This window comes from Mustela nigripes, chromosome 12 (assembly GCF_022355385.1).
Source record: "Mustela nigripes isolate SB6536 chromosome 12, MUSNIG.SB6536, whole genome shotgun sequence".
Taxonomy (NCBI): domain Eukaryota; kingdom Metazoa; phylum Chordata; class Mammalia; order Carnivora; family Mustelidae; genus Mustela; species Mustela nigripes.
In genome coordinates this window covers 41,517,955-41,537,270 of record NC_081568.1, presented here as the reverse complement: position 1 = coordinate 41,537,270, position 19,316 = coordinate 41,517,955, and the positions used below count along the sequence as shown (strand labels likewise).

Genomic DNA, 19,316 nt, shown 5'->3' with positions numbered 1-19,316 from the left:
GAGGTGGCAGGACAGCCTGTCTGGGAGCAGCAGGAACGGGAAAAGCAGGACAAATAGGAAGCTGGGGCCCAGGGAGGACAGACCAGGAATCTCGGGCCCCGGGGGCCAGGGTAGTGAGCAAGTGCAAGGGTAGCCAGAGACAGCAAGGCAGGGGAAGTGGGGGGGGGGGTGGGGAGGTGAAGCTGGTGGGCTCCCTGGCCTCCTAGAGGCCTGCAATGGCCAACTGGGAATCGTTGAAGAGAAGGCCAGACTTCTAGGATCACCCATTCTGGATGCCCAGGACCCCAGGCTGCAGCTAAGAGGTTGGGCAAGGAGTCTGCACAGGACGATGGCTGGGGCCTGGGACCTGTCCTAGAAGGAGCGGGGAGGGCCTGGAGAGGGTTCTCCCCCACCCCACACTCCCCTTTGGGACCACGGAGCTGGCGCCAGGGGCTCTGTGAACAAGGCTGGAGGAGCCTGCCCCCAGGGTGTGGGAAGAGGCACCTTGAATTGTGAAGGCCATTCCTGAGCCTACAGCAAATTAGCAATCCCATGCTCTTCCTCCATCTAGAGCCCCAAACAAAGAGGGGCAGGAGGGGGCCTGGCCTTTTGTTAGGGGAAATTTATTAATATCTAAAAGATGCAGCAGCCCTTCCTCTCCAACCCCCCATCAAAGCCTTCACAAACACCTGGGCCTCGCATTTGAAAGGCCCTGAGGCTCTTTTAAAGTGGCCAGGTCCTGCCAGGAGGGGGTGGTTAGCACCAGGAAATTCTTCCAGCCTGGGAAACTCAGGGCTTCTCCCAACCCCCGGACTTCCAGCCTCAGCTACACCTGCTGGTAAGGCCGGAGAGCAGCCGGGGAGGGGAGGGCCAGCTGCCCAGGTGTGCCTGCCTCCGCTGGGCCTCAGTTTGCCCATACATATAAGGGGGGTGAATTGGCTTCCTTGTCTTCGCCACCCTTCCTCAACCCCACTGCCACAGAGAAACGGGACAGGAAGTGTCAGAAGCTGGGAGAGCCAGGAAAGCGAACAGTTGAGCCTCAGTTTCCTCGTCCGTCCAACGGAAGCTGGACACCCCTGCGCTGTCCACCCCCTGGTTCTCAGCAGTAAGGAGAAGGGGTAAGAAGGATGACCTCACTGGTGTTTATTAACAATAAACCAATAGGACATGGGTGGGTTGAGGGGACAGCAGGAGAGAAAGAGAGCACGCAGCCCGGCCCAGCTGCATGAGGGTGGCCTGTCACGCTGGGGCACACTTTCACACTCCACCCTCGTCTCTCAGGGAAGGAGGGATCCCAGGGCAGCCCCCCCTTGTGCTTGGGACTGAAGACGCTGAGGCCTCTGGCCACAGGCCTGAGCTGGTGGCTGCCCTTGGCTCCCTGCCTCCACCCTCATGCCTGGGCCCAGAGGGGGCTGCATCAGGACAGACAGCCACGTGAGCGGACCACCTCCAAGTCTCTTGGTTGCCTCGGTGGCCCACAGCCAAGGTCAGTTTCCCAGCAGTGCCTGGAGCTGGAGGAGACAGTGAGGGCCACCAGAACAGGGAGAAGGGAACAGAGGGGCCTCAGGTCCCGCTAGGGGCCCTCACGCCCATCTCTCCACCTGTTTGCTCTGTCCTAACAATGCCCACGGCTCCCGACATGGGAGGGCATAAAGTCCAGTGAGGGAAGCTGTGGGCCCTTCTCAGAAGCGTGGGGTCAAAATAAAATACATTAGTTTTTCTGGGAGGTGGAAAATGTGGGGACCTCCTCCTTTCCCCCCCCCCCCCCCCCCACTGAGGCCACCAGCCCCCCTTGCTGCCCTCCACAGGCCTCCTACCTCCACCCTGTCCCCTCTAATCCACCCTGTCCACCGATCCTGAAAGCTAGTCTATCTAAAGCACAACCAGATCATGCAAACCCCGGCCCGCCCCTTGTCCCATGCTCCCCTGGCTCTCTGTCCTTCCCGCGGGCCCCTGCTATAGCCTGGTAACACCGCGGGCCCGGCCCTGGGCTCTATGGGGGACACAGGGGATCCATGGGGGCCTCCACACCCTGCCCTCCTCTTCCTCTCTCCCTCCCAACTTGCCCATCCTCCAGGGCCCTCAGACCCCGCCTCTTTCAGGAGACCTGACCTAGGGGTTTTTGTCCCCCTTCACTTGCTAACCCTCGAGGCCTGGGGCCTTGTGGCCCTTGCCACACCCTGAGTGTCCTGGCCCAGCTCAAGATTCTGGCTGTTTGCAGTATGTGGGGGGCAGGCTCCTCTAGAAAAGAGAGGAGTCTGGGCCCTGAACAGAGGAGAGAATGATGCCAGCTGCCACATAAGAAAGGGAACTGGTTGGCCAGGAGGTCTGGGGTCCAGCGCCCTCCACCACGTGACCTTGGTCAGGTCCCACCTCCCTGGCCTCAGTTTATCCAACTGCACAACGAGGACTGAGCTTAGAGTGGGTCTGTGTGCGTGTGGGGAGAAAGGAGACAGAGGAGAGGCAGAGGCCACGAGAAAGGACTAGCCTTGGGGACCGGCATCACTGTGGCGACTGCCCAGGGCCTCAGGCCTCTCAGGACCCCACAGGGCAGGGCTACTCCTCCGCAGCTGGGCAGGTCCTCCAGGCCGCCAGCCTCCTGTCTCACATCATAGACTCCTCCTCTTCGGCGATCTCGCGGTCCACCTCGATGGCCGTGTTCTCAAAACTGGTGATGCCCCCGTATTTGCGCATGTGCACCATCAGTGGCTTTGGTGACTGGCTCCCCGCTAGCGTGGCCACGTACATGCCAGTCCGGTTCTCCTCCAGCGACGGGCCCCAGTCCATGGCCGGTCGGCTGGCCTGCTGGAGCCGCTGTGGTAGAGCAAGGACAGCGGTGAAAACGGTGGGCGGCCGGTGCTCGTGGAGTGCTTCCTGCAGCTGGGCACCGGGCAAAGACCTCACCATGTCCCTGGTGTCAGCCCTGGAGACAATCCTGGGGGGCGGGGGTGAAGGGCAGTGGCACTTCCCCAGGGGAGTAAGTCCCACTTGGCTACTCACAAGCTGGGTGGGGACATGGGATTTAAGCTTTCGGTACTTGGTTTCCTTCTCTGTCACTTGGGGATCCTGCCATTCCTGCCACTCTGAACCCCGTCAGCAGGCACCAAGATGGAGCATTTAGCAGGGGCGCTGGGGACAGGCTACAATTACATGCCAGCCAATTCAGGAGCCCACTCTGGGCCCCTTCCCCTAAATGCTGAGTCCTAAACAGCCGGGAGCTTTGGGGAAGAGCCAGGAGCCAGGAGCACTGAGGCAGGGTGTGTCACTGACCTTCCAAGTGTTTCCCACTTGCTTTGTCCTGACTCTGATTGTCTGACCTTTCCCTCTGCAGCCCCAGTTTCCATGGAAGGAGAGAGGTGACTAAGATAATGACTAAGTCTGGACATTCTAGAGTTCCTCCCCTCCCAAACCACATTCCCAAAGTCCTCTGCCTAGCCTGCACGGAGAAGAGGCCCAGACCCTTGAAGGAGGATAGGCGACCAACATTAAGTGGAGCCTACTGAGTGTAGATTCAAGGAGGATAATGTGTGCAGAGCCCTTAGCCCAGGGCTCAGCTTGGCCCCACACTCAAAGCCTGGGGACACTTACTGAACTGTTGTAGAGCACCGTACCTCCTGCCCAGAAACCTGCCTATGGCTTATCTTTGCACTTGGAATAAGACCCAACTTGCCCACCACAGCCTACCTGCCCATCTACCTCCCTGACCTCACCTCCTGCTACTCTCCCTCCACCCACCCCCACTCTGATCCAGTCTTGCCAACCTCCTTGCTGCCTTCAGACATGCCATCCCCTCCTGCCCCAGGACCTTTGCACTGATTGTCCTTCTGCTTGGAATGCTCTCCCCTTAGATATCTATTGATCACCTTGTGGGTTTCAGTCAGATGTCTGTCACCCCCTCACCAAGGTCTTCCTGGCCACCCTAGCCAAAATATTTTCCCTTCATTCTCTAGTCCTAAACTTTGCTTTTGTTTCAGTTTTTTTTTTAATTATTTTTTAAATGTAGCACTTACTACTACCTTTATGTATTTGTTTATTGTCTATCTCCCACATTAAAATTCAAGCTCCTTGAGAACAAGCACTTAGATTTGTTCCCAGCTGAACACTAGAACCTAGACTGATGCTTTTCGACCTGAGTACTCGGAACACTTTGGCTGAAGAGACCCCGTGTAAGAGCTCTCTGCACACTGAGGAGAGTTTGACAGAATCCCTGCTCTCTTCCCACTGGAAGCCAGTACCATCCCCTGTGCACACGATCCTTTTATGACAAGCAAAATGCCTCCAGACACTACCAAATGGCCTCTGAGAGCAGAATCACTCCCATGAGGATCCCCGAAGTGGAACAAAACATTCCCCGTGCTCCAGCTCTAAGTTGTGTGGGCTTCTTCAGTCCTCAGTTTCCCCAGGAGAGGGCCATTAGGACTTTCACCCTCCACCCCCACAGATATTATCTGGAAGCAAAGTTCAGCGAGGTGAGCCAACTTGGCCAAGGTCACACGGGAGACAAGTGGTGATGCTATTTGAACCTGGGCAGTCTGACTCCATCCTAAACTTTTTAAAATACTCTGCTTTTCCTGCCCTTCACAGTTCTGACAACATGGATAAGCTTCTTTTCTTCTCAGAGCAACCCTTAGGGGAGGAATCTTTGTCCTCACTTGAAGGACAGAGAAAAGCAAGGTTCAGAGAGGGGCGTTAACTCACTTAGGGTCACACAGCTGGCAAAAAGCAGAGCCCGAATTCCTCCTAATGTGACAGTGCTGGAAGCCCTCCAGAGCCGGGCAAGGACTCCTCTTGCAGTGCTCCCCACCCAACAACATGGCCCTCGGCCTGGCTGTTGGTGGCTGTGGCGATAAGGCAAGAGGGAAGAGTAGCAAGGCTTGGGAACCATGAATTTCCAGGGGACTGGAGCCCTCTATCCTGAGCGACACCCTTCTCTTCCTTTCCTTTGCAGATACCTCAGCTCTCAAGCAAGGAGACACATTGCCCTTGGCAGCACAGGTGAGGCCCCCCGACGCTGAAAGAAGGCTGGGAGTTTGCTCCCTGTCCACCAGCAGCTGGATCCAGAGCAGGGCCTGGGTCCAGGACTGCCCCTGTGGTCTGGGCGCTGTGGCCACGACCCACTCGTGCTGGGAACGGGGTCAGAGCCTCCTTCCAGGTGCAGATATGAAAATGGGGTGAGGGACAGCTGAGGACACAGTGGCACAGTCTGCGAAGTGGGAGCAATGGTTGGAGGGGTGCAGGAGGCTTGATAAGTAGCCAGTTCCAGTGGTATAAATATTCCCACCAAAGTCGATGTCAAGTTATCGATGAGTTAACAACCAGCTCACAACGTCCCTGAATATATAACAACTAGCTCTCATGAACCAATACCAGCTGGTTCTACCATACACTTGATGGGATATGTGAGGTATGTATGGGGGTCCCAAGGCTCTCTCCAGGCCCTAGCAGGCTCACTCAGCTCTGCTCACTGTGACAGCCTCTTCCCACCAAAGGGGCTCCACATTCCATAGCCTTAGAAGGACAGAGTGCGGGGAGGCTCAGAGAGGGGTAGAACATTGCCATGGTCACACGGCATCACTGCACACCCACTCCCCCCTTCTGAGACCTGCAGACCCCCATGCCCAAACAGCTTGCATTCTCTGTACTTCCTGAATCTCTTCACAAAGCCTGGCATGGGCAGGGTTCCCACCATCAGCCCATTCCCAGGTCACCCATGGGCTTGCCGCCCACCCTCTAGTGTCCCTCAGTCCTGCCTTCTGACCCTGAGTCAGAGGAAGCTCTGGGCTGGTGACCAGAGTTCCAGTCTGGACCCCTGACCAACTTGCAGTGGGACACTTGTCCTCTCCCTATGACATGTGGGCAGTGGGACGTCCCCCCATCAGAGACCCCATGTGGTACCAGGGACCACGGGGCCGGACCCTAAGCCACCTGAGCCTACCTCACCCCCAGCAGGTCTGAGAGGATTCAGAGCTCAGGCTACTGTCTGGAAAGGCCTGTGAGGCCCTCAGTAAGGTGCTGTGGCAGATGTTTCCTGTCCTAGCAGGTGGGCCTGGGGCAGACAAGGCGGCCCAGACTTACCTCCCAGAGCGATCCCTCCTCCCGAAGCACAGCCACCAGCATGCCCGCTGGGATCATGAGGCAGGACAGCAGACCCATCAGGATGCCCAGCAGCTCCGCCCAGGCTGGGAACCGGTAGCTGCCGTACTCTGAGGGTTGGTACTTGACGATGCTGTACACCAACAGGGCCTGCAGGCAGGGGCCCCGGCATCACGGTGGGCTTTGGGCAGGCCCCGGGGCTTAGGGCAGCCCAGATCTGAGCTACCTGAAGGCCCGGGACAGCCCAGCCCAGAGCCACCCGGTGTTGAAGAGAACCCCATCCTAAGCTGTATAGAACCTGAGACGGTCCCTCCTCCGGGCCTTTGTGAGGCCTGAGACAGCCCAGCTTGGAAGCATCCAGTTTCTAAGACAGCCTGGGCCTGGCCTCCAACTCACCAACAAACCAGTCTAACGCCCTAGCCGAAAGGGCCCTGAGGAAAGGCCCTGAGGCCTGGGAAAGCCGCACTCATTTGGCTAGCTGCATGGGAAGCTAGACCCAGCACCGCTCCAAAAGCTGGGGGCATTGAGGCGGAGGGGAGGAGACCCACATCCTGGTGCCCACTACCTGTCAGCCCTGACAGAGGTCCACTCTGGGCCAGGACAGCCCTGCTGGACTCAATGTCCAGAGGGGGCCCCTCCTCTCAAATCTGGGCCCCAGCCCTCCCCCCCCCCTCCCCCGGTTACCAGGAGCGTGGCCGGGGACAGGAACAGCCAGCAGGCCCTGAAGTAGAGGCCCGGCTTGAAGCCCAGCATCATGTGGATGTCCCGGCAGAACCTCTGGATGCCTGTGCGGGGGAGGGGGGAGGAGGATGGCCCCACCAGCACCAGCAGCCCCTCCTCCTCCACCCCCGCTGCCCCCATGGGAGACCCTGGCCCTTGGGACCTGGGACCCAGTATAGGGGGGGCTCCAGAGCAGACCCCCAGCCTCCCACCGTGGGGAGCTTCAACCCCCTCTCCCTCATCGCCTCTCACCATACACCCGAGTGACGGCCAGGCATGTGGTGATCACCACCACCATGAGCCCGAAGCTGGCGCTGTAGTCATCCAGAAGCACCAGCCAGTACATGCCTCCCTAGAACACAAGTCACAGCTCTGGGCTTCCCTCAGCCCAGTCTTGCTCCCTGGTGCAGCCCCTTTTCAAGGCGGGGAGCAGCCGGGCCAGTGGTGATGGCAAGACGGTGGCCATGTGACCACTGCCTACGCTGAGCCCTTCCCACATGCCCTCTTACTGGAGCTTCACAACAACCCTAGTTGTAGAGCCCATTTTATTGGTGGGAACGCAGGCTGGAGAAGGTGAAGCCTCTTGTCCTGAGGTCATCCAGCAAGTGTAGGACCCAGGCTGGAAGCTGGGGCTTCTCTGTACTTTGAAGCCAGGACCCCGGGCCATAGGCCACGCTGCCCTTGGGGAGTGGACCTGGGTGGCCTCCCAAAGCAGCAGCACGGAGCCCCGGAGCAGAGTCACCTGCCCCCACCCCAGCTGCCTGGCCTTGCACCACCCCTCCGCCCATACCCGCACCACCCCACCCGTGGGCTGCCCTCCCTCCTCACAGCAGCACTCACATCGGTGGTGAGGACCAGCCCCATCAGGTACATGGCCACGCAGATGAGCCCCGAGAACACAGCCTTCTTGGGCCGCAGGTAGTAGGGGAACTCATCTGTCACAGCTGTCACAATGGTCTCCAGGAAGGCAAACTGGGGGAGGACAGGAGGGGGGGAGGTCAGAATTCGGCCCCCCACCACACACCTGTACACATGTGCATGGACACTCATACTCACACAGAGATACACACGTCACACAGACACACAGAGCTACATCACACACACAGCTACATACACAGATACACAGATGCACATCCCACGTGGATGGACACACACACACAAATGAACACACCCCCCACAAGGTGCCCGCTGGCACAGACCAGGCTCACCTGACTATCCAAGCCCAGAGTCAGGAGCATAAAGAAGAAAAGGAAGGACCAGAAGGGCGACAGAGGCAGCATGGTCATGGCCTGTGGGTAGACGACAAAGGCCAGGCCAGGGCCTGGGCCAGGCGCACAAAGAGTCAGCAGACTGGGGCACAAGGCAGGCCCTCACAGGCACACTCAAACACACATGGTCGCTTCCACCCCCGTGGGCACACTCATTTAGTCAGATCCAGACAAGTACCCTACTGTATACTTCCAACACTGAACCCCTAAACCCCGGCCAGGATGCCGTCGGTGCTCAATGAACACAGCTTGACAAGATAAATGAACTGATAAGGAGTGCAGGAAGAAACATAAGACAATATAAAACCTCATTTGAATACACTTCCGTATACCATCATCCACACAAACAATCCCGCTAACACACAGACGTGGACTCGTCCTCCAGCACAAGACACTGATTCACATCATTGTCCACCCCCTGCCGCCCACCCCGAGGCTGGCCTGTCTGCCCACCTGCTTTGGCTACTTGGTCCACAGGCACACCCAGCTCCTGAGACATGTAGCCCAGCACAGAGAAGATGGCGAAGCCAGCTAGGATGCTGGTGATGGCATTGCCCAGAGTGACGATGAAGGTGTCTCTGCCGGGGGGGCGGGGGGAAGTACAGGTACACAGGAGCAGAACAGAGTGAGCTGGCCCTGCCCCCACAACAGGGCCTGCCCTGACTGGCCACTCTCCTCCTCACCCCAGCCCCGGGGTCTGGGAGGCTGCACTGACCTGTAGATGTTCTGGTGAAACGTGTTATAGGAGGCGAAGGTGAGGAGACCCCCGAAGCCCACACCCAGGGAGTAGAAGATCTGAAGAGCAGCTTCGATCCATACCTGTAGCAGGGAAGGATGCAGATGGACAGCAGAGAGAAGGGGCTGGCACATCACGGCCCTGTCCAGAGGGCCACGGAAAGAGGAGGGAGGAGGTGGGGCGGGAGCTAGTCCACAAGTCCAGGGACGGCGTGGTGGAGAGCCTGGCTCCAGGTGATGTGGGCCGGGAGCAAACCCCGTTCCAGCACTTACACGGCGGGACTCGGGTAAGTCCCTTTCCCTCTCTGGGCCTCAGTTTCCCCATCCAGGATCTAGGTGATGGCTATGCTTGGTCCAATTCTGAAGGAAGCAGTGTCTTGTGTAAATTTCCAGTAGATCCATATTGACAACAAGCCCATGGAACCCCTTTACTTCCTCCCTGGAGTTGGAGGGACCGGGATTTGATTCCAGCTCCCCTATTTTGGGCCTGTATGCAAGCCACATCACCTCTCTGAGCCTCGGGTCCCACCTCTGTAATGCAGGAATAGGAACACTAGCTCCCTTACAGGGTTGTGGTAAGGGTTAATGACTGCATATGTGTGAAGTCCCAGGGCAGGGTCAAGCAGTCGGCAATTAATAAGTAAGAAATGTCAACTGTCAGCACCACTGTTTCTGTCATTACCAATGACCTCTTTGGGGTTTGGAATCAGAGAGCTGTGGGTTGGAATTCCAACTCTGCTTCCCCTTAGCTGTGTGACCTTAAGCTTATCACTCTTTCGGGCCTCAGTTTCTTCATCTATAAAATGGGAGAAAAATGTCTACCTTTAAAAAAAAAAAAAAAATATATATATATATATATATATATATTAGTAATCTCTACACCCCACATGGGGTTCAAACTCATGACCTTGAGATCAAGAGCCTTACCTCCTCTAGCTGAGCCACCTGGGGCCCCCAGAATAATGTCTACTTTGTAGGACAGTGAAGAATGAGAAATGAAAAGGACATACACTGTTGAGTGCAGCACCAAGCACAGGGTCTGGTACTGGGGGACCCTCCACAGGGAGGATTCCTAACCATTGCCCTTCTTTTCCCCAGGGAGCCCTCCTCCTTCTACTCCCTGGCTCAGGCCTGACCCCTCCCTCAGCACCCCAGCCCCGAGCACCTCACCTTGGAAGACAGCAGGTGGTGGAACTGGGGGGTGAGATAGAACTGGATGCCCTTCCAGGCCCCTGGGAGGGTGACTCCTCGGACCAGCAGCATGAGCAGAATGAGGTAGGGGAACGTGGCCGTGAAATACACCACCTGAGACGACATGGTAAATGGGGATGGAAAGCAGGGGTGAACTTCCTTCCACCTTGCTCCTCTTCTAGAAATCTCCATCTTACCTCACTTGCCTCCCCAATATTTGGGGAGGCTGAGCTGAGAACAGCCATTATCCATAATGCTTCTCTTTCCCTTCCCGTCTCCCTCCCTCGCTCCACACATGGATCCCTCATTAAAGTTCTGTCGCTGCTTCCCAAGGTGTCCCCAGCCCACCCACCCCCTCCAGCCCTGCTGCACCCCTCTCCAGGCCACCCTGGGCCTTTGCCTGGAGGTCTTGCCTGGGGCTGATGAGAGTCTCCCCCTTCCGTTCCCCACCCCTGCTCCCTGCCCATGCAACCCCTCCCTCCCTGTGTGGTTATCTGCCATGGCACATTCCTAAAGCCCCCTCCCCATCCTGACTCACAGACCCACCTTCCAAACATTCACCATGAGGAGCCTCTTCAAAGTGCCAAGCACTTGGTTAGGATACAAACCTGAGTCACTGGTAGGTCCTGTCCTTGGAAAGTTTCCAGCCTGGTGAACCAGCCTGGCCACTGTCCATCCTTACCTCCACATCTTTCTTCAGGCAGTGCCTTGGATGCCTACTCCCCACCCCTACCCTCAACCTCTGCCCTACTGATGTCTGTTCATCCTCTCCGACTCAGTCCGTGCCCTGCCGCCTCCCAGGAAGACCTCCCACCTCCCAGCCCCTCGGGCCTCTAGGACTTCCTCACCTTGCCCGAAGACTTGACCCCCTTGAGGATACAGAGGAACACGATGACCCAGGCCAGCAGCAGACAGAGGCAGAGGTTCCAGCGGATCTCCCCAGGACTTCCAATGCCCTGGCTGCCTTGGATGTGGAGGACGTAGCGGCTGTGGGGAGAAGATTTGAAGGTCCTCAGGTCACCCTGCCATACTCCACGGGTATGCAGGAAAGCTGTGTCCAGCAAGGTCACTCTTACCAGTGTCATCACCATCACGATTACAATTAGCCAGGCTCTACTGAGCAGGGTTACCCAACAGGCTGGTGGCACATTCTCTACTTTCCTTCCTTTAATCCTCACAACAACCCTCCGAATGCCGTGATCACACCCACTTCATAGACGAAGCCCCAGAAGCCAAGGACGTTGTATAAAGTCAAAGGGCTGGTCAGCAAAGAGCTGGGATTAGAACCCAGGACCCACCTAACACCAGCACCTGGACTCGGCCTTCCAGGTGCACGCTGAGCCCCCTGGGGATGCTGGCCCATTCTTGCCCCTCCACCCATCACCCCCAGCAGCTTGGGGCCCCTCCCGCCACCCATTCCCCGCCTCCCACACTGCCCCCACTGCCCCCGGCAGCTCGGGCCCTCCCAACCAGCTGCAGGCCCGCAGTGGCCTGACCTCCAGTACTCCTCGCTGGGGCTGACGGTGCTCGTGAGGTTGAGGGGCAGGGCCCCGTTGCCGTCCTTGGAGCCTCTGTGCTCGAGGCAGAGGTCCGTGTTCCACCAGTTGCCACAGTGCTCCCAGGGCAGGTTGCTGGTGAGGGAGGCGAAGAGGTAGAAGAGCACGTAGGCGATGATCATGTTGTAGTAGATGGCCACCAGGCCTACGATGAGCAGCATGGCCGCACCGGCACCTGGACGTGAGGGACAGGGGGCGGCCCTCAGGTGAAGCCTTCCTGAGGCCAGGCCATGTGGCCTCCGGCAGCCAGCCCCTCTCTGGGCTTCACTTCTGTCTCTGCCTAGAGGCTGGGGGCATGGGAGGGGGTCAGCCTCCCTGCCTCCTCGGGGCCCCGGCCCCTGCGGGGACTAGGAGGGCTCACCTTTGAAGAGGGGGCTGATTTTCCAGACGGCCAGGGGTCCCAGGCTGGAGAACTGGCCCAGAGAGAGCTCAAGGAAGAAGAGAGGGATGCCACAGATGGCCAGCATGAGGAAGTAGGGCACGAGGAAGGCACCTAAGCGGAGGGGGAGGGCGGTCAGGGAGGGTCTCCGGCGGGTGGGTGCGTGGATCCCTCTCCTCAAGCCCCGCCCCTCCCTGATGGCAAACACCTGCGACCCCAGGGAGTGCCTCTCCTGCGGATGGGGATGACTTTTCACACCAGATCACTGAGGGCTTCGGGGGCTGGTGGGGATTTACTCACCTCTGCAGCCCCGGTGCCCTGAGCAGGGCTGGGCTCAGGGCAAACACAAAGGGAATGAAGGGATATATGAGTGAACTCCCTGCCAGAGAAGGTGCAAACGCCTCAGTAGGAAATGAATGTCCTTGGGATTTGGTCTCAGTCTACTTCCCCAAGTCCTCTCTGCCAGGCCACCTGGGGTGCTTCCAGCTGCCACCATTGGTCCCAAGTACCCAATATCCTTCCCCATTTGCTTCCTCTGTTGACAGCCAGCTCCTTTAGAAGACTGCCTACCACTGTAGGGCTTCAGAAGGGCCGTCAATCACGCCAGCTGCCCCCCCAAACTCACCCCTTCAGGGGCTTGGGTCCCAAGGCAGGCCAGTTAGAGACCTTCCCTGTGGCCCTCTATAGCCCCTCCCAGAGAGAAGAGCTCTGGGAATGAAGTCATTGTCCCAGGAGAAAAGGGGTCAGCACCTGGAGGTGTGCTGGAGAAAAACAGATTTAGGAGCCAGGGAAAGGGAGAGCCCACAGAACTGTGGCCATTAAGGAGTTCCTAGAGTGTCAGAGACGGGCTCCAGTCCCACACTTCCCGGTCACGGCAATTCATCTTGTCCTCGCCCATCCCCTCCTGTTTGGATTTCTGCCACTCCACCAATAGGTGCCTCTTCCACGAGTCTGGCTGAGACAGGAGGAGGCTTCAAGGGTGGGCAGGAGCACACGGGCTCTGGAGAAGGTAGTCCTGGAGGTGGAATGTTGGGTCGGCCACCAGGTGACCTTGGACAAGGAACCTGGCCTCTCCAAGCCCCGGTTGTCACATCAGGACAACCATGCCCGCCCAGGAGGGTTGTCATCAGGGTTAAATGCCTGGGCTGGCAGATGGTGAGTGCTCACCCCAGCTCTCATTAACGAGACCCAGAACAGTGACTTGATGGTGAAGCAGGGTCAATAGAGGATTTGTTTAAGATGGGACAGGCTTCGCATTTGTAGTCTGAACAGAAGGAACCAGGAGAGGAGGACAGACGGAAGATTCACAAGCAGGAAGTTCTGCTGGGGTGAGGTCCCAGAGGGGGTAGGGGAGGAGGGGGTGGGGACAACTGTGAGAGCACGTGATTGCTGCCAAACAGGTACAGTCTGCCTTCCTGAAGCAGAGGCAACTTCTCTGCCCATCACTCAGAGCCCCGGAAATGCCCAGGCTCGGGGGAGATATTTGGGTGATGAAAAAAGACAAGGCAGAGAGAGCTGTCTTCTCCCAGCCCCAGTTCACTGCTTTCAGTGAATTCTGCTCAAGGCCACATAGGAGATGCTAGCCAAGGCCGCTAAAACCTCACTCCTCCCCAAGCCTTGGCCTACGAGCCTAGATGTCCCTCCAGCAGGCCCCCTGGCCCCTACCTCCTCCGTTGGTGTAGGCGCGGTAGGGGAAACGCCAGACATTGCCCAGGCCCACGCAGTAGCCAATGCAGGACAACAGGAAGTCCAGCTTGCCGGTCCAGTTGCCCCGGTCTGCGGCGAAATCCACGTCCAGGTCTACATCGCCCTGGTCACTGGGGGTCATCAGCAGGTCTGGGGTGATGGGCTACCGGTAAAAGAGACCAAAGAGGTGAGGCCAGGTTGGAACTGTGACACAGCCCACTCCACCCCCAAAATAAGAAGATGAAATCAAACAGGGCTGATGAGAGATACTCTATGGGTTGAGAAAATCCACTGCTCTTACCTGGGCTAATATTTGCAGGAGCTTCTTGGGGTGGCTGGTCACTACAAACTTAGGAGGCCTGCAAGGTGGCTCGGGCGCTAAGAAAACCACCTTCATCTTAGTTCGGTGAACACAGAGGTCAAATCAAGGGATGGTCCTTGATTTGATGATGATGATGACAATGGTCTTCATAACATTTACCCTGTCTTGAGCTCTTACTACATGCTCAGTGCATTAAATGTTTTACCTGACTTCATTCTCAAAACAACCCTATGAGCCAAGAACTTGTCTAAGTGCTGTTTCAATCATGAGGCCCACTGAGGCTCAGAGAGGAGTCATGACACACACGAGGTTTTACAAGTTGGAGGGGTGGAGAACTAGGTCTCATGCCCAGAGCTTCCCAGCCTTGAAGCCTGCATCTTCAGCCTCCAGTGATGGCCTTTTGGCTACTCCATTCCAGGCACTGTATTTTGAGAAACACGCAGATAGCTCGGAGCATGTTTACAGGGCAGGTGGCCAGACAGGAGGGTTTCAGGAGAAGCGATAACAGGAGGACAGGGGAAGGAGTGGGGGCTCTCAGCACAGAAAGAAGAGGACTTGGAGGGAACACGGCCTCTCCTGAGGGAGGAATTTGATTTATGCTCTGGTGGCTCAAGGAGGCCTACAGAGGACTGTGAATCATATAGTTCATGAGCAGGAAGAGGCTACTGAGTTCGGATCTATCTCACAAAAGTCATAATCTTCTTGTCACTGCGGGAGAGATGCAGGCACAGAGGGGAAGGGAAGCCAGCTGTGCCTAAGATCCCTGTCTGCCATTCAGGGAGGCTGGGGAAGTCCACTGGGCCTTCTCCCTCCAGACTGGGGCTGGAAAAGTGAGGGCCTCCTCCAACTGCTTGAAATGCTGGCTGAGGGGATGCGTTGGTACATCCAGGAGCTGCCCAAGCTGAGGGTCTGCAAGGAATCCCAAAGATACCAGGATAACCACCTAAAATTCAGAGAGCGATTCCCCCAAAGTGTCTCCTAGAATGGGTCAAAAGGAAAGGACAGCCACGCCCTTCCCACTTGCCTCCGAAATTCATACCCATAACAGAGAAGGATGGAGAAGCAAAGAAGGCCAGCTGTCTAATAACGTCATGGTTCTGAGAGAGGAGAAAGGACCCCCTGCTTCTGCAGGGGAATGGTTATGAGAAAACAGTGATACCTCTGGACTAAGTGTCAAGAGACTACAATTCTCTTCCCAGGACTGTGCCCCTTCACGGTGTGACTAGAGAAAAGAGTTTTCTGAGCCTCAGTTCCCCATCTCTACACTGAGGGGACTGAATAAATCAGGGTGTCCAAAAATACATCCCTTATGATGTTCATAGGTGCTCAGTGTAAGAAACGGATTCTTGGGGCACCTGGGTGGCTCAGTGAGTTAAAGCCTCTGCCTTCAGCTCAGGTCATGATCCCAGGGTCCTGGGATTGAGTCCCACATCAGGCTCTCTGCTCAGCGGGGAGCCTGCTTCCCCCTCTCTCTCTGCCTGCCTCTCTGCCTACTTGGGATCTCTCTCTCTGTGTGTTAAGTAAGTAAATTAAATCTTAAAAAAAAAAAAAAAAAGAAAGAAAGAAACGGATTCTATTTTTTTTTTAAGATTTTATTTATTTATTTGACAGACAGAGGTCTCAAGTAGGCGGAGAGGCAGGCAGAGAGAGAGAGGAGGAAGCAGGCTCCCTGATGAGCAGAAAGCCTGATACGGGGCTTGATCCCATGACCCTGGGATCATGACCTGAGCCGAAGGCAGAGGCTTTAACACACTGAGCCACCCAGGTGCCCCAAGAAAAGGAATCTGGAGTCAAAGAAGTTTGGGGAACTCCAAGTTAACACAAAGCAAAATAGTTTTCTTTGCTGCAGGACTTGTCAGATCCTTTAATGCATCAATACCCACGATGACTGCCTAGAATAGACAGTATTCTGCAATTCTATTTAAGAAAAGGGTTTTAAGAAGCTAGTATGCTGAGATTTACTCAGAGAAATGTACGTCTATCTGTTCATCTTCTGGCTGTAATGGTTGTGAGGAAAGCTTTACCAGAGACTCCCCTAAAGACATTTGGCAGTGGATGAAGACCAGATCAGATCCTAGCACAGGGACTTGGTGATTGTCTACTGATCAGATATTTTTTTCTCCTAAAACTGCCCTTCCTGACACGAGTCAGGTAGGTGTCTATACACAGATTGGGTGGTAGCAGGAGGCTTTGCGGGGAATTTGTCCTATGAGCATTGCCGGGATAAAGGTAGTGAAAGCAGGGTGCAGGTGTCATAGGACTGGAGGTGTCTCAGGACAATGATAGGGTCGGGGCAGTGAGTTTGTGGGTGCAGAAAGGAGGAATAGTCTTGGGTTGGCTCTCAGTCACAGTGGCGACCATGGCAACGATCCTGCCCTAGGCTGGCTATTGGCCAGAGGGGCAGTGGTAACAAGGACAGTCTGGCATTATTGTGGGTGATGGCGATGCTGGTGATAATGAACGTGGGCTTGCGGTCATTGGGCTTGCCGTGATCTCAGACATCCTGGGCTGAGAGTAGCGGCAGCCCCCAGACCTATCTGAAACCCACCCCCAGCCTCTGATGCCACTTTCTATGAGGCTCCTTCCCAGCGGGGTGAGCACTGGCCCCCTAGAATCACTCCCTGCCAGGTGAGCTCCGGGAGGAATGGAGGACCAGCCTGTTGACACTGACCCCTGAAATGGGGTAGTGTGGCAGGCTGGTCGCCCTGTGAGCCCCCAGCCCTGTTCAGGCCAGCTGGCAGGAGGGCCCAGTAATGAGGTTCCTCTGATCCCTCCTGAGAAGCTGCTGCCCTTTCTCTGCTCACAGAGCAGTCCAGGCTCTCTGTTTCCATGGTGACAAGAGTTCCAAGAGCAGGATGCTGCCAGCTCTCCTGTCCCCCTCCTCCCCCAATCAGAGGGAAGCCTGATCCTGCTCCAGGCACAGGGGATTGGGTCCTCCAAAGATGAGCCAATCCCAAGACCACCTGGAGCCCCCAACCATGGGATGAATCCCAGAAGGACAGCACGGACAGGATGCGACTGGCTGGGAGACAAGCACCCTAGTCAATGGGGCAGGGTTGGAAAGAAGCTTAATGAGTCGCTTCACACTTACGCCTGGGTGTGAAGATCCCACCCCCGATTCCCCCACCGCCTATCCCGAGTCACGCAGAAACATAATCCTGAGTTTGCCAGACCTGCATCCCCTCTTTTAGGGACCAACAGATGTAGGTCACCAGCAGTGGCAGGTGCTGGGAGAGGTTAGCCTGCCCTGAACCAAGGCTCTCATACCTTCTTCAGGATGAGAAAAACAATAGAAATCTGGAGTCCAACTTTACTGCTGTGCAGAAGAGGAAACTAAGTTTCAAGGAGGGGAAGGGATGAGCCCAAGGTCAAATAACAAGGGCAGAGCAAGACCAGAATCCACACCCCTGACTTTCAGCCCAGTGCTCATCTCTGAACAACATGGCTCCTTTGCTGATACCTGGCATTTCCTCCCTCCCTGTCCCCTTCACCTTGAGACCAAGGGAAAGGACACTGAAGCCAGGTGGCCCCACCCCTGCCCTGTGGGCCCCTGGGTCACTCGGTCCATCTTTAGGAAAGCAGCAAACTGCATCCCCCATGTCTGTTTCCCCTTGTCTATAAAATGGGGATAACAAGACGCAGCCCCTAGAATTTTTGGAGGCTTACATGAGATAAGGCTTTACGGAATATGGCTGTTTACACACCCTGTGGCACCATGGCAATGAGGAGCAGAAGCTCTTGTGGGGAGAGTGGAAAGAGGAGAGAGTAAGAGAATGGAAATGAATGGCAAGCAGGACCCAAAGACCCAAGAGAGCCACAAATGGCCCCAAGAAGTCATTCGTGGCAGTGAATAAAAAGACCCACTTAGCCGCTCCACGCCCAGCTGCACAGGGGCAGAAGGCTTGAATGGGGCAGGGGATGGTCAATAACAGCAGCCGGTGAGCTCTCTCTCCCATCTACATCTGCCAGCCCCTGTGGGGTCACTACATCCCCCAAACCCCATTCAGGGACAGTGGGGCTTGCTTTGGTGCCTTGATACTGGAGCTGGATTGGCAAATGACAGTCCAGTTTATAAGGAGAATGGACTTGCCCAAAGTCACAGGGTAAGTGGTATCTGCAGAAATAGTGCCCAGGAGTTCTGACTCCTTGGCTAGGAGTCAAAAGCCAGAAAACTTCACCCAATACTCTCCCTCCCCACTCCTCCACAGGCTGGGAGGTCTAACCCCACAGGAAGGGTGGGGAGGGGCTCCAGAAACACAAATTTGGCCCCCTCTCTCCAGCCAGCTTCCACCCCACCCCCATATCCCCTGGGTCTCCCGTTTCCTTCCTCCCCGCCTTTGCCTCCAGCCTTTGCCTCCAGTCAGCCCTGCTGCCCGGGGTCTTAGCAGGGAAGCTAAAGCTGGTTCGAGGGAGCAGGTGGCGGCCCCCGCAGGGCAAAAGCTCGGGCAGGAAAGAGCGTTTTCCCCCTGCTGGTTCTCGGAGGTTGCTTCAGTGTAGAGCGCGCGGCTGAGGGCCAGAGCGGCTCCCCGCCCCCACCCCCGAAATTAGTCCCCCTCAAGGCTGGCGCTCAGTTATTCTAACACCCCCAAACCCAATCAGGCCCTGGGGGAAATGGGTGGGGGACTGGGAAGGGGCAGGCGCCTGGCCCCAGCCACCCCTACCTCATGCCTCCTGGGGTTGCAGACACCTGTTCGAAGGACCTGGCCCAATGAACCTCAGCCCCATCACACAACACCCCGACCCCCAGATGGGGAAGGCCATGTCGCCACCCTCCACTCCACCTCTGCAGGCCGTGACCCCGCCCCTCCCTGCCACCTAGCTCAGCCCGGCCTCCCCCAGAGCCCTGAGTCGGTCCAGGTGCTCTCTCTTACCCTCCCCCGTCCTGAATGGGGGCGGGCCCCTGCACCCCTCCCTCAGGTGTGCCCCCGCCCCCGTGTGCGCCCGGGTCTTCCGGCCCTACCTTGCGCTGGTGAGCTCCCTGGAGCTTCTTCATCTTGGAGGGCGGGTTGCCGGGGCTTCCCGGCTTGGCTTCCCCTGAGAGCAGAGAGCGAGCGAGGGAGCCCGAGATCGCGCCGCCGGCCGGCCGCCGCGACTTTGCCCCGGCGGCTCCCGCGCACCGGCTGGGGCGGGGGGGGGGGGGGCGCGGGCGCGGGCGCAGGCGCTGCCGTCTGTCGGCTGCGGGCGTGGGGCGTGGGGCGCGGGCCGGGCGCTGCCAACGCTCTGCTTCTCCCTGCGCAGTGCCCGGGCCTGGGGAGGGGTGCACGGCTGTGCCCGCGGAGACACCCAGACAGTCTGGCTGACGGACGGACAGCCGGGGGAATGCGCGCGCCCCCGCACGCAGAGCTGCGGATTGGAGGGGCCCCGATCGCGGGAGGAGGGGGGTCTGC

At 57.2% G+C, this 19,316-nt stretch overlaps 1 protein-coding gene across 4 annotated transcripts; it reads right to left on the bottom strand.

Moving 5' to 3' along the window:
- Nucleotides 1-1,107: 1,107 nt before the first annotated feature.
- SLC6A7 (solute carrier family 6 member 7) lies at nucleotides 1,108-19,062 on the bottom strand. Of its 4 annotated transcripts, none has more exons than XM_059417152.1 (14): nucleotides 18,890-19,061; nucleotides 13,587-13,770; nucleotides 11,904-12,035; nucleotides 11,483-11,717; nucleotides 10,835-10,973; nucleotides 9,966-10,100; nucleotides 8,776-8,879; nucleotides 8,514-8,638; nucleotides 8,001-8,113; nucleotides 7,633-7,764; nucleotides 7,045-7,144; nucleotides 6,757-6,857; nucleotides 6,055-6,222; nucleotides 1,108-2,793 (listed from the first exon to the last, which is right to left on the bottom strand). In XM_059417152.1, exons 1-14 carry the CDS (start codon nucleotides 18,920-18,922, stop codon nucleotides 2,584-2,586), a joined length of 1,911 nt encoding a protein of 636 aa, XP_059273135.1. In that variant the 5' UTR covers nucleotides 18,923-19,061; the 3' UTR covers nucleotides 1,108-2,583. The 4 variants fall into 4 exon arrangements, with proteins under 4 accessions (XP_059273135.1, XP_059273136.1, XP_059273137.1 ...); XM_059417153.1 differs by having other exon boundaries at nucleotides 8,514-8,599; XM_059417156.1 differs by lacking the exon at nucleotides 1,108-2,793 and adding an exon at nucleotides 2,806-2,914 and having other exon boundaries at nucleotides 18,890-19,062.
- Between the last annotated feature and the right edge of the window lie 254 nt (nucleotides 19,063-19,316).

Coding starts and splice junctions, on each gene's coding strand:
- SLC6A7 (XM_059417152.1), bottom strand. CDS start 18,922: ATGAAGAAGCTCCAGGGAGCTCACCAGCGCAAG. Junction 10,101..10,834: donor GGGTCAAGTCTTCGGGCAAG/GTGAGGAAGTCC, acceptor ATGTCGTCTCAG/GTGGTGTATTTCACGGCCAC. Junction 8,639..8,775: donor TTTCACCAGAACATCTACAG/GTCAGTGCAGCC, acceptor CCCCCCCGGCAG/AGACACCTTCATCGTCACTC.